Source organism: Mobula hypostoma, chromosome 7, assembly GCF_963921235.1.
Source record: "Mobula hypostoma chromosome 7, sMobHyp1.1, whole genome shotgun sequence".
Taxonomy (NCBI): Eukaryota; Metazoa; Chordata; class Chondrichthyes; order Myliobatiformes; family Myliobatidae; genus Mobula; species Mobula hypostoma.
In genome coordinates this window covers 128,376,956-128,391,659 of record NC_086103.1, presented here as the reverse complement: position 1 = coordinate 128,391,659, position 14,704 = coordinate 128,376,956, and the positions used below count along the sequence as shown (strand labels likewise).

Sequence of the window (14,704 nt, the reverse complement as noted above, 5' to 3'; positions counted from 1 at the left end):
GTCTTGGCCTGAAACGTTGACCCTATTTCTCTCTATAGATACTGCCTGACCTACTGAGTTCCTCCAGCATTTTGTGTGTATTATTCTGTTCTGTTGAATCATTTCAATTATAGTGGCATATGCTTTAGCTACCTTTACGTCATGGTAGTAGAATTTCTATAAATTTGAATTAACCTTTTTTTAGGACTAATACAGCCATTTTAATAGTTTACATTTTGTGACAATACTTCAATCAGTGCATTTATTATTTTAGAATTAAAGCTTCACCGGGTCTGTAATTTTATAGTTCAAACAGTGCTGGAAGCCAGCACCTTAACCTTTTTTATTCCTTCACAGGTTCACAGAAAGCTTATAACAAGGGAGAAAGCCATTGGCCCATGAACTCTACATTAACTCTGTGCAAAGGTATTCGAAGAATCACACACCACTGTCCCACAATTTTCTTTGTCCCATTCACTTTTGAATGCCACAAATGAATCTGTTTTCTCATTGATGTGACTCCACTTCCTAAACACTCACTACATAAAAACACTTTGCCTCATGTCACTTTTGGATATTTTGCCAATTGTGAATCTATTGTCTGGCTCTTTGTTCTTTCACCAACGAGAACAATCTTTTAATGTTCCTGTTCTGTCTAAATCTTTATTTTAAATACCTTAGTCAGATCCTTTCTTAACTTCCTCTATTCTATAGAGGACAATCCTGGCTTCCACTAACAAAGTCACATCTCCCTGGAATAATTTTAGCAAAGTCCTTCTACACCCTTGTCAAGAACCTCAGGTTGATTTACTCAGATTGTCAAGCTCAGAACTGGATGTCATATTCCAGTTATGGCCAAACCAGTGGTTTAATCATCATGATTTCCTTGCTTTTGAACTCCATTCCTCGATACACTCAGAGGCCATTTTATTAGGTACCTCGTGTACTAGATAAAGTGGCCACTGAGTGTATGCTTATGGTCTTCTGCTGCTGTAGCTCATCCACTTCAAGGTTCAACATGTAGTGCATTCAAATACACACTTCTACACACCATTGTTGTGACGCGTGGTTATTTAAGTTACTGTCATCTTCCTGCCAGTTTGAACCAGTCTGGCAATTCTCCTGTGACTTCCCGCTTTAACAAGGCATTTTCACCCACAGAACTGACACTCACTGGATGTTTATTTTTGTTTCTTGCACCATTCTTTGTAAACCCTAGAGACTGTTATATGTGAAAATCCCAGGAGATTAGCAGTTTCTGAGATACTCAAACCACCCCATCTGGCACCAACAATCATTCATGCTCAAAGTCACTTTGATCGCATTTCTATTCCCAGTCTGGTATTTGGATTGATTAACAATTGATCCTCTTGACCATGTCTGCATTGTGTTGCTGCCACATGATTGGCTGATTAGATATTTGCATCAACATGTAGGTGTACAGGTTTACCTAATTAGGTGGCCACTGAGTGTGTGTTGATTCCATACGTTTTAAATGTTTTCTCAACCTGCCCTACCACCTTCAATAATTTGTTTGCATACAACCCTTTATCTCTTTGTTTCAGTTCCCCTTTTAGAATTTTGCCTCTAATTTTATTTTGCAAAAAATATTCAACTGACTTATAGGAAATGGAAAATGAGTGTGAAATAGAATAATTAAAAATCTCACTAGGATATATCTTTAATAAAAAGAATTTATTTGCAATGAATGAAGTTTGTATTAAGATAATGATCAAATTAACTCCACAATATTATCTTCTTGACAATTGGGAAATAACATCATAATAACTGAAGTTCAGAATTTGACACCTTGCACATAATTTTCCCAATATTAGCATTGGCATCAGGAAACAAATTTCTTTTTAAATAACTAGTGAATTTTCAATATTTAAAATCTACTTCCTATCAAAGTTGCCTTTTTAAAATTTCATGGCCTGTGGTTTCACAATACCATTGAGAACTAATTGAAAAGCTTTTTATTCTTCCAACTGATAAAAGCGGTGTCTTGCCTCAGTTAACATGGCAAACAGCCAAAATTGACTATTTTCAGTATGTTACCAAGTTATTACTAATAAAACCTGCATTTCCATTGTAAATGTATTCACCCTTTCATTACTTTGCCGCTTTCATTATCCTATCACAGACACTGCTGTTAATTGCACAAGTGGAATGCTCTTACTTTGTCAAAAATACTTAATTTGAAATGGCCATAACATTAACATACGTTGTTAAAATTACCATAATACGTTTACATAATATTTTGCTTCCATTTTGCTGCCTTTTCCTATTGTAATCGAGGTCCAAAGAGACCATACCGCTCCTGAGCAATTAGGATTTAGCTCCTAAGCACTGATGGTTCTGTGGATATTGGAAACCCAGGGCAACACACACAAAATGTAGGAGGAACTCAGCAGGTGAGACTGCATCTATGGAGAGGAATAAACTGTCGATGAATCAGGCCAAGATCCTGCCTGAGGATTTAGCTCTATTATTATGTGAAATCCTCTGATTCACGTAGATTCCTAATATAGATTTTATGGCTGTGTTACCCAAAGACGAGCCCTCTTTTGGTTTGAGTCAAACTAGTGAAACCATTACAGTCTGCTAATCCATCAGCTGAGCTCATGGAGGAAAGTCACCCAGTTCTATTGATGGGCCGGTATAACTCTTACTGTCCATGACTGACAGAAGTTGCTAATCAATGGGATAACTGAGGAAGAACATAATTTGTCAAAAAGCAACTTAAATTCAGCCACCTCAGGCTGCGGTTGGTGATACTGGATGAATGTCTAGGTTTATTGCCATCCATCAAATTCAATCAGCCTTGGTTGTCAAGCTGCCTAATTTCTATCTTAAATTATGTAACAGGATTTCTAATATGTGGACAAGCCAGCGAGTACTGTGAGGGTCATGTTTTTTGACTTCTCCAGTGTGTTCAACACCATCTGCCCTGCTCTGCTGGGGGAGAAGCTGACAGCAATGCAGGTGTTTGCTTTCCCGGTGTCATGGATTCTTGATTACCTGACTGGCAGACCACACTATGTGTGCTTGCAACACTGTGTGTCTGACAGAGTGATCAGCAGCACTGGAGCTCCACAGGGTCTTGTCTCCCTTTCTCTTCACCATTTACACTTCAGACTTCAACTACTGCACAGAGTTTTGTCACCTTCGGAAGTTTTCGGATGACTGTGCCATAGTTGGATGCATCAGCAAGGGAGATGAGGCTGAGTACAGGGCTACGGTAGGAAACTTTGGCACATGATGTGAGCAGAATTATCTGCAGCTTAATGTGAAAAAGACAAAGGAGCTGGTGGTAGACCTGAGGAGAGCTAAGGTACTGGTGACCCCTGTTTCCATCCAGGGGGTCAGTGTGGACATGGTGGAGGATTACAAATACCTGGGGATACGAATTGACGATAAACTGAACTGGTCAAGGAACACTGAGGCTGTCTACAAGAAGGGTCAGAGCCGTCTCTATTTCCTGAGGAGACTGAGGTCCTTCAACATCTGTCAGATGATGCTGAGGATGTTCTACGACTCTGAGGTGGCCAGTGCAATCATATTTGCTGTTGTGTGCTGGGGCAGCAGGCTGAGGGTAGCAGACACTAACAGAATCAACAAACTCATTTGTAAGGCCAGTGATGTTGTGGGGATGGAACTGGACTCTCTGATGGTGGTGTCTGAAAAGAGGATGCTGTCCAAGTTGCATGCCATCTTGGTCAATGTCTCCCATCCACTACAAAATGTACTGGTTGGGCACAGGAGTACATTCAGCCCGAGACTTATTCCACCAAGGTGCAACACAGAGCATCATAGGAAGTCATTCCTGCCTGTGGCCATCAAATTTTAGAACTCCTCCCTTGGAGGGTCAGACACCCTGAGCCAATAGGCTGGTCCTGGACTTATTTCCTGGCATAATATACATATTACTATTTAATTATTTATGGTTTATTACTATTTAATTATTTATAGTGCAACTGTAATGAAAACCAATTTCCCCCAGGATCAATAAAGTATGACTATGAATAAACGTACTTTTTATTCAAAATGGCAGACATATTTTAAATAAGGATTAAAGTATGTAGGTATTAAAAAAGGAGAATAAATGGTGGAAAGCTGAAGGCCCAGGGTACAATGTACCTCACTGGATATTACTTGCCACTGAAATCAACACGGAGGAACAATAATAATGTGGTTTACAATATGGTTCTGTTCAATCCTTTGGATAACCCAGTTGTTGAAAAGTTGAACATTATCTTAAGACACCAGGAAATTTCATCATATTCAACTATTCCGCTGCCAAGATAGCTTTTATTTCTCTCATCTCCAATATTTTTGGAGGTTAAACGCCATAATTTCAAACTAAATGAAGCAACATTTAAAAAATATAGTTTCAAGACATTTTCCCATTTGCTTTCATGGTAGCATTAAAGAGATTAATCTGTCTTGGTGGGTTGGCCACACAAATTGGCATATAAATTGTTAACCAGTAAAGCGTAACTAACTGAGTATCATTATTTTGTTAAACGTTCAGATACTTTTCACCTTTAGGCAATGTTAAGAAAGTAGTGAATATCTTGATTGTAGAAAATCAGGAGGAAAGATTGAGATACATTTTGTATCATAAGTAAAGAATTATTCAAGATTATTCATATTTTCCTTACTAAAGAGAAAAAATTTCTGTCAGGTACTCACTTCAACAAATCTGACTGGATTATGATTTTGAGCTGTAGAAAATGCAGTGTTCTTCACCCAAATGCTTTGAAGTTTTAATAGATGAAGGAACTTATATTCCAATAAAACTTCATGAATGAAACTTGAAGAGTTCTATTAAATTCTTAAACATGACAAAATCTCAGCACAAAAGATAAATATGTTTAATAAAGGGAGAGTGATCTCCAGCAGATCTGCCCATTGGTTAGGATAAAGACAGTACACTGAATTTACATAAAGTAATATATTGACCCTCACAATATGAGACGTGCACTTTTTCTGGATTTGTATGTTCTGAAGAAAATGGCTCTAACAAGGAAAGTTATGTGAGGCCTTGAAAACTTTTATGTTAGTTAATAATGGTAACAACATCTCTAAAATGAACTAAATGCAAAAACTGGAAAATTCGGGACCGAATTATCAAGGGTCAGTAAAATCATGATAAATATAATTTCAAGATAGAACATTACCATCCCAATTAATGGGATTAAATTAGGAAAAATGTGAAAATTTGTAAAGTCTGAAACTGAGCTTCCAACCTACTTTTAGCTTGTCTACTTTAGCGTTTAAAAGGAGAGTGATTTAATTTTTTGCTTGTGTGGGCTTTAGAATCATGTCAAATATGATGCATAACTTTCAGTTATAATCTCTTACAGATGAATACAATTCTAGAGTTGTTACGCTGTATGTGACTTTTAATTTCCTTTCAAGCACCCACATATAACTTCTTTGTTTTTCTTATGTGAAAGTGCACAGGCTTTATTTCTAGTTTTGTCTTAAATAATATGCACGTACAATTCAAAACCATGTTAAAGACCAACAAGAACCTTATGTTTAATCAAACATTGAATGAAAAATCACACCTTGAACTCAGTTTATTAACTCATTGAGTAAGTCCCATAGAACAGCATGAACAACCATTTATGAATGATTTATATCAATTTTAGGGGCCTATTAGGCCAAGGTCACAAACAATTTAACTGCAAGATTTAATGCTCGAGTCAGGGTGGAAATTCTGGGCACTGAACAACAGGGTGGAACTAATGCAGGGTTTGTACAATGTCCTATCAAATTCGAGGCACAAGATTGTTGTAAGTCTCAGACAATGGCATGAACAATCACTTAGAGAGTTCACCTCAAACTCAATATGTGTGATTGAGGGCCTGCTTGTACCTTCCATTTGTTACTTAAATGCTTAGTCCAATGATTCTTCTGCAGATTGTCCACAAAACTGTAAAGGGGGTATTTTTGTGTCAAAGATACTCAGCATGACAATCATTTTACCTGGGAAATATCCATGACTGAATCACAACTAAGAGGACGTGCTGAGGTGAGGTCATTAGAACCAATCACCGAGGAGATTATTCCATTCTGATCAATACGGCGTATTGTGGTCCCATCCACAAAGTATATCAGACCAAATTTGTCAACTGTTATACCTGGTGAAGGAAAAGAATGAACAATCAAATAAACTTCTGGGCTCAGAATGTAGATTTTTCTTTAAGATTTCATCTAAGAAGGGAATTGGTAGGATTACATTAATATCACTATAGATATTAATGCAGTTCAGAGTATTATTTACCTTAATAATAATTTTGGTACCTTATTAAAATCTTTTGCTTTACTTTATCTTTGGTGGCTTTCACTTTCTTTTGAAAATGAGGACAGGTGGTCTCTAGACACTTTGATAATGTCAAATGTTTCCACCTGCAGAAATGCTTGACGACCACTGGATTAATTAGCAAAACACTACTGCTTTTCAAAACATTGCTGAACCAAAGATTAAATTGGTGGATTACCTATCCAAAGCTCAGATACCAGATTGTCTGACTTTACTTGGATGTACTGAAGACCCTGTAGTTTCAGTTTCTGTGGCCAACATGAGAGCATCCTTCAGGAGGGTGAACCCACAGAAAGCATCCGGTCCAGATGACGTACCTGACTGAGCACTAAAGAGCTGAGCTGATCAACTGGTTGGAGTGTTCACTGATATCTTTAGCCTTTCACTTCAGTAGTCTGAGGTACCCACCTGCTTCAAGCAGGCTTCAATTATACCCATGCCCAAGAAGAAGGTGATAGCCTGCCTCAACGATTATTGTCCAGTAGCACTTACAGTACATCCACTGTGATGAAGTGTTTTGAGATGTAGGCGATAAAACATATCAACTCCTGCCTAAGGAGCTACTTGGATCCTTGGAGTTTACCTACTGTCAAAACAGGTCCATAGCAGAAGCCATTTCATTGGCTATTCACGCAACCCTGAGACATCTGGCCAGTGAAGATGAATACATCAGGATGCTCTTCTTTGACTACAGCTCAATATTCAGCATTATCATCCCCTCAAAACCAATCAATAAGTTCCAAGTCCTAGGCCTCAATACTTTGTTGTGCAATTGGATCCTCAATTTCCTCACTTGCAGACCCAGTCAGTTTGAATTGGCAACAACTTCTCCTACACCATTGCCTTCAGCACAGGCGCACCACAAGGCTGTGTGCTTAGCCCCCTGCTCTACTCGCTTTGTACTTTTGACTGTGAGACACTATCCATTATCATTGGCTGAATCAAAGGTGGTGACAAGTCAGCATATAGGAGTGAGATTAAAAATCAGCTCAGTGGTGTCACAACAATTTCTCACTCAACGTCAGTAAAACCAAGGAGCTGATTATCGACTTCAGGAGGAGGAAACCAGGAAATCATGCGCCAGTCCTCAGAGGATCAGAGGTGGAGAGGGTCAGCAACTTTAAATTCCTCAGTTTTATCATTTCAGAGGATCTGTCCTGGGTCAGCATGTAAGTGCTATTACAAAGGAAGCATGGGAGGACCTCTGCTTTCCTAAACATAATGGAATCAGTGAAAGGCCACACACAACAAAATGGACGAACAACCAATGTGAAAAATACAACAATGTGCAAAAAACTCTGCAAATACAAAATGGGAAAAAACAAACAAAATAACAATCCTAAATAAGTAAGCAAAAAATATTGAGAACATGAGATACGGAGTCCTTGAACATGTGCCCATGGGTTGTGGGAATGGTTCAGTGTTGCGGTGAGTGCTTTTGAATGAAGTTATCCCTGCTGGTTCAAGAAGCCTGATGGTTGAGAGATAATAACTGTTCCTGAACTTGGTGGTGTGGGTTCTGTGGCTCCTGTACCTCCTTCCTGATGGCAGCAACAAGAAGAGAACATGGCTGGAATGGTGGGGATCCTTGATGACATGCTGAATCTTCGCAAACTTCTAGGAAAGCAGGGAACGATTCCAAAGGTAATACAGATACAGCAATTTCTGTGTACATTTACACACATCCTAGATATTGGCAACACTGGTTGAAAAATATAGTTTTAAAGCACTGTGATCCTGACATTCATAAGTAAATGCAAGAAGGACGAAGTAAAAATAAGTTATGATGAAACTTCTTCAAGCACAAATTCTGATCACTGCAGTCAAGGAAGGATATTGAAGCCTTGGGAAATGTGGATTAGAGATTTACAATAATAATACTGATCATAGCTTGTGTTACAGGGAAAATTGGAGAAGCTGGGATTGTAAAGAAGGCTGAGTGCTCAAAATTGAATAGGTAGAGATAAACTTCTCCCACTGATGGAAGGGTCAGGAGGTATTGGAAACAGATTTAAAGTGACTGGCAAACAAACCAAAGGAGACACAGGAAATCTTTACGTGGTGAGTGTTAGCATTTCGGAATCTTTTGCCTGGTGTGATGTTGAAGCAGATTGTACCATACCTTGCAAAACAGATCCGACTGGGAAAATAAAACTTGCAGGGGTAAAGGGACATGGCAGCCCATCAGAGTAGCTTGTTTGTTTACACAGAACTAGCACCACATAGCTTCCTTTATTTCCATTTCTGATCCCGTGATTCAACCAATTCTGACCGAGTGAAATAAGAATGTTTGAAATTATAAAACCTGGCGTCCTCTAGGCACAGTGGGCCTCACTGGCAGTTCAAGAAATTCCTGGTCCGCCATATTGTCACCCTACCATTACAGCCAAGCCAAGGGATCAATAAAGAATGAGGAAGGGCATGCCAGGAGCAGAGTCAGGCAGATCTAGAAATAAGTTACCGATCTGATGAAGTTGTAAGAGGATGATACGAACAACAAAAACATGTAATACATTGTGTTAATGAACTTACAACCAAAGGATTAGATCAAAGCTCTGCACTGCTGTCACATCATGTCCTGAATGATGATGGAAAAGTAAACAGTTATCAAGAGGAAGAAATTCCACAAAGAACTCCATCCTTAATGATGGTATGGCACTGCATGTGGCGGTTAAAAAAAAGGCGGAGACTTGCAAAATATATGAAGTGAATGGCTTCTTCCTGAGGCTCTCATCATGGAATCCTGTCTACAGTCTATTCAATTCACTCCATATGAAATAAAGTTCTGCCTGAGAACACTAGACACAGCAAAGCCATTGAATTAGTTAACTCCCTGGATGTCGTACTGGAAACCTACACTCTTGAAGCTGCAGCTCTAGTCAAGCTGGGACATTGTAATCTACCACCAAGGTAGGACAAAACCAATCCAGCTAATTATCACTCAATGAGTCTACCTCCAATCATCGGGGAATTGATAGAAGACATCAACAGTGCTATCAGGCAGTGCCCACTCGCTGGTAACTTGTTCACCAATGCCCAGTGTGGATTTCACCAGTACCACATAGTTCCAGATACCACAGTCAAAACACACAGCACGGAACTGAATTCCGGAGATGAGATGCGAGTATATCCCTAATCAGGGAAACATTAGCCTGAATGAGGTATGAAGAAGCCCTGGTAAAACTGGGCATCAGGAAGAAAACACTGCAATGCTTACATAAAGAAAGATGGTTGTGCCTGCTGGAGATCTATCAGTGCTTGCTGAGGACACCATTGCAGGAGTTCCTCGTGACAGGGTCCTAGATCCAACCATCTTCAGTCCGTCATCAATAACCTTTCTTCCATCATAAGGTCAGTAGAGGGTATTCTTGCTAATAATTATATGGTGCAAATGAAGGATCTAATAAATAAAATCTAAATATAAGTAGGGATGTAATGTTGAGGCTTTATAAGGCACTGGTGAGGCCTCACTTGGAGTATTGTGAACCATTTTAGGCCCCTTATGTAAGAGATGATGTGCTGACAACAGAGAGGTTCAAAGGAGATTCCTGAAAATGATGACAGGATTAAAAGACTTATCTTATGAGGAGTGTTTGATGGCTCTGGGCTTGTACTCACTGGAATTCAGAAGAATGAGGGTGGGCGGTGGGCGGAGGGGGTGGTATCTTATTGAAACCTATCGAACGTTGAAAAGCCTCAATACAGTGGATGTGGAGAGGATGTTCCCAATGGTGGGGGAGTCTAAGACCAAAGAACACAGCTTCAGAATATAGGGATGTCCATTAAGAACAGAGGAATTACTTTAGCTAGAGGATGGTGAACCTGCAGAATTTGTTGCCACAGGCATCTGTAAACTGAGTATATTTAAAGCAGAGGTTGATAGATTCTTGATTAGTCAGGACATGAAGGGATATGGGGAGAAGGCAGGAGATTGGGGTTGACAGGGAAATGAATCAGCCATGATGAAATGGCAGAGCAGACTCGATAGGCCAAATGGCCAAATTCTGCTTCTGTGTCTCATCTCTTGCATTCTGCAGCAAGATTTACACAAGATTCTGGTGGGGTTTTATAAATGGCAAGCAACAATCATGAAATTAGAAAAGTACCATACCCAACAGGAAAGAATCTAACTACTGCACCACCATTGCACATCATGTGTCATTTACAAAAAAGCCTGCACTCACATCAGCTGCTCTACCAGCACATCACAAGCAGACAACTTCCACCATACAAAAGGGCAAGGGCTTCAGGATATGAGGACACCACCTTCTGCAAGTTTTTCTTCAAGCTATACCACATCCTGATTTGGAAGTACAGTACTGTGCCAGAGTCTTTAGCACATAAAAAAAATTCCGTAGAGCGAAAATGCTTTCAGAACTAATGAAATGCCGGGTTTCTAAATATCAAAAAAAATGACTATGATGAGCAATAAACAGTAAAAAACTAAATGAATCAATATGTGGGGCGACCACCCTTTGCCTTTCAAGCTGCATCAACTCTCTTAGGTACACTGTCATGCAGTTTTATATGACAATCAGCTGGTGGGTTGTTCCAAGCATCTTGGAGAACTGGTCACAGTTTTTCTGTGGACTTTGGCTGCCTCAGTTGCCTCTGTCTCTCCAGGTAATCCCAGACAGCCTTAATGTTGTTGAGATCAGGATTCTATGGAGGTCATATCATTGGAAGCCATATAAGAAATCTTGGGCACCCAAGACTTTTGCACAGTACTGCATATTGCAGCTGCGGGCTCTAAATCCTGGAAATAGGATACCTCATTAACACCTCAATGACTGCAATATCGTCCATCTGTATCTTACTGCTGCTGTTAGGGATGGGCAATTAAACCGAGCATTTCAAATGACACTCATCCCAAAAAAATGAGTAAATATTGAGGCTGTTCTCACTGCTTCAGTGATCCTGATTTAATCCTGACCTCCAGTGCTGTCTCTTTGGAGTTTGACTGTGTGTATTTCGTTCAGGTGCTCTCACATCCCAAAGATGTGCAGGTTGGTAGGTTAAATGGTCAATACTAATTGCTCACTGCGTAGGTGAAAGGAAGAACCTTGCGTGAGGTTAGTGTAAATGGGTGCTGGTAATCAGTACAGAGTCTGTGGGCCGAAGGGCCTGTTTTGCTGTACACCTCAAAGACCAGGGATAACAATTTAGAAGAATTTGGCAGTAAGGTCTTTTATTATGTAATTCCCAGTTTGTTAGTAATCTTGTTGCTCTTCCTTGAAACTCCACAAATGCTTCAATAGTTTTGATTGCACTATGTTTCAAATCCACAATGAATTATTTTCTGCATTTCCTTAATTGGTCCAGATCCCCTTGAATGCTTCAAAACTCCTTTACATATAACCAAACAATAGGAATTCTGCAGATGCTGGAAATTCAAGCAACACACATCAAAGTTGCTGGTGAATGCAGCAGGCCAGGCAGCATCTGTAGGAAGAGGTGCAGTTGACGTTTCAGGCCAAGACCCTTCCTTCAGTTAGTCCTGACGAAGGGTCTCGGCCTGAAACGTCGACTGCACCTCTTCCTACAGATGCTGCCTGGCCTGCTGCGTTCACCAGCAACTTTGATGTGTGTTGCTTACATATAACCATCTGGCTGGTTGTTATTATTAAATCTTATAGCAGCAGCTATAAAAATAGTAATTTTTTTGGAAGCAGCATTCTCTGTAACATTTATTAGTGAAAGTCCCTGTGGAACTACACAAGATACTACCTCCACATAAGTTTTGTCCTGCATTAATCTTCATTTAGGATTTGCATTTTTAGTGCCAAACTAAACATATCGTTCTGTTAGCTAATTAGCTATTTGTTCAAGAGCCTCTGGTAATAACACCGTCCTTTTGCTGGTGATAGATATGAGTTTCAGGAATTTATTAACTAGATACAGTATCTACATTCAGGAATTAAGTCTTGTTCTACACGCTGAGTTTTTGAAAACCAAGCAAAACAAGATCCCAGAACTCCTACAGAACTTTCCTCATCATGTTTGACATTTTTCAGCTCAGTTAGATGATCATAGTTTCAAGTTGCACTTAGAGATGAGAGTATTAGCTAAGTTGATACATATAAGGGCTTGCTTGTTTTGTTGGCCATGTCCTCTTGCGGATGTTAAAATGGTGCTTTGGTTGATGGAAATGGATTTGGAATTGGTTTATTATTGTCACATGTACCGAGGTATAGTGAGAATGATGATGGTGATAATGTTGACTCAGACCTGAGGCCAGCATTGGGCATTTTCATGCCTTACAAGGCGCAGTTCGAAAGGCTGTGTGGGGCTCCACTCCTCGCACAGACATTTCGCAGTATTATTTTTACGAGGCCGAGTTGCGAGCTCGATATCAGCCCGGCGCGGATGGAGAGCGCGCATAGGGGCAGTCTGTCAATGGATCGTTCTTGGGAACCTCTGTTCTTGAGCCCGGCACTGATCTCACTGTGCCATCAACCGACCTTATAATGCGAAGCTTATCTTGTAATACTGTTCACACCCATGGAATGACACAAAAAATTGGGAGTCCTTCTGCTACATAGGTCAATGCCCCTCGATTATAACAAAATAATTGTCAATTTACTTGATTTCTTTATAGAACATTGCTCTGTGAAATTTGGCTGTTGCATATGCCACATCTTGAGGTTTTGAAGGATACGTTATAAAAGGAAATATTTCATTGTGGGTGAACCTAAGTTTAAAGTGACATTACATGAATCACTGGATCACTTTGGAAACTTGGTTATTTGGACACTAAAATAAACTGATTGTTGCTGTCTGCTGTCCACTGACATCAGGAATATAAATTCACAGAGGTTTCTGTTGACAGGCAAGTATGAGTTTTAGTTGGAGCGAGCATAGCCATCAGTTGAGCCTTGTACACTGCGTTTGTTGACTATAATTACTGGTCACTTTTAAAATAACTACAATCTTAGCAGTAATCTCAAAACTGATGTACTGCTGTGGCATTGGGCTTAAGGCACCCGAGTGCTTTAAAACTTTTGATGATTCAAAGAATATCGATCAAACTTTCCATGATCACTGACAAAAAGAAACACAGTTGACATAACTAATTGGCTGGAGACTCACCTCTCGGACTAGTTAGAGTGGCTTCGATCGCCTTTCCACCATCACCACATCGCGCTTCATCAAAAGGAAGGCATTGATCTCCTGTCCCAGCCACTACCTGAGCATTCTTAGTGATGTCCTTGACGCCAGCAAGGGACTTTATTTTATAGACACGTCTGGTATTTGTATCAGACAGGTATAATGATCCTGACACTGCATCCACTGAGAGGTAGTATTTGTGTGCTGGGCTGTTACTAAAAAGAGATTGAAAACATTTTAAGCTTTAAATTTTCTCCATATTTAAACAAAACTTAAGTTTTTATTTACCATAAAGATTACTAGTAAAAATGCCTGAATGTTGTCAAAGACATTTGCACTAATTGCTTAGTTTCCCGGTTATCATTTGGTCTACTTTTCTATTTTCTTCAGTCCAATTTGTACCCACTCTTTTTAACACCAAAGCCAAAGAAGTAGGTGCCAGAGTCGACCAAACAACCAATCAGTCTGCTTCACCATTTAATGTTACCCACAGCTCTCTGTGCTAGAGATCTCCAGACACTGACAATCTTCCAAGGGAAAAGATTTCTCCTTGTCTTCGTTGTAAATGCTAACTGGCTTGATGGGACTGTAGAGCACAGTGGGACATCCCAGAGTGATGGAACAAGTGATACAAGTGCTTTCCATTATCCCCCGCCTCCCCAAATCATGCAATTATGACCCCGCTAGATTTCCAATATGGTTCCATTGTTCTCTTGCATTGAAAAAATATAATGAAACTATGTTGCCTTCATAAAATGATCACCTTTCATAAGGATCAATATTATGTATGGTATTTTAAACATAGCCTGGAGGTCACTGGATGCAAGACCTTCTTAGGTTTATCATTCAAGTCTCTTGCACGATACAATTTCACTTTCTAATTATTTGTTGTATCTGCATATTAACACATTCTCGTTAGTGTTAAGACATGAAATCTCCAATAATACAAATAACCAGGAGCCTCAATTGTACAAAAAAATTCTGTCCCTGAAGAACTCTCCTTTCAATGATTGCTGTTAACATCTTCTTATCTAATTACTTCAAAGGTCCAAATCTACTTACAATCTATTTTGTGTCCTCCTGATGGGTTTACTTCCATCCAGCAAATCTGGATACATTGCACTCATTCTCCACCTGCCAAGAAGCACTGACATACACTCAGTGGCCACTTTAATAGGTGCACCAGTACACCTGCTTGTTAATGCAACTATCTAGTCAGCCAATCATGTGGCAGCAACTCAGTTCATAAAAGCATGCAGACATGGTCAAAAGGTTCAGTTGTTG

At 39.7% G+C, this 14,704-nt stretch overlaps 1 protein-coding gene across 4 annotated transcripts in view; it reads right to left on the bottom strand.

The window, feature by feature from the left end:
* The window catches only part of tenm4 (teneurin transmembrane protein 4), an 806,559-nt gene that overhangs the window by 56,856 nt on the left and 734,999 nt on the right, over nucleotides 1–14,704 (bottom strand). For all 4 annotated transcript variants that reach the window (XM_063053966.1, XM_063053965.1, XM_063053964.1 and 1 more), the window contains 2 exons: nucleotides 13,403–13,635; nucleotides 5,977–6,131 (listed from right to left, as the gene is read on the bottom strand). In XM_063053966.1, the coding sequence (XP_062910036.1) occupies nucleotides 5,977–6,131; nucleotides 13,403–13,635 (388 nt within the window). The remainder of the gene's footprint in view (nucleotides 1–5,976; nucleotides 6,132–13,402; nucleotides 13,636–14,704) is intronic.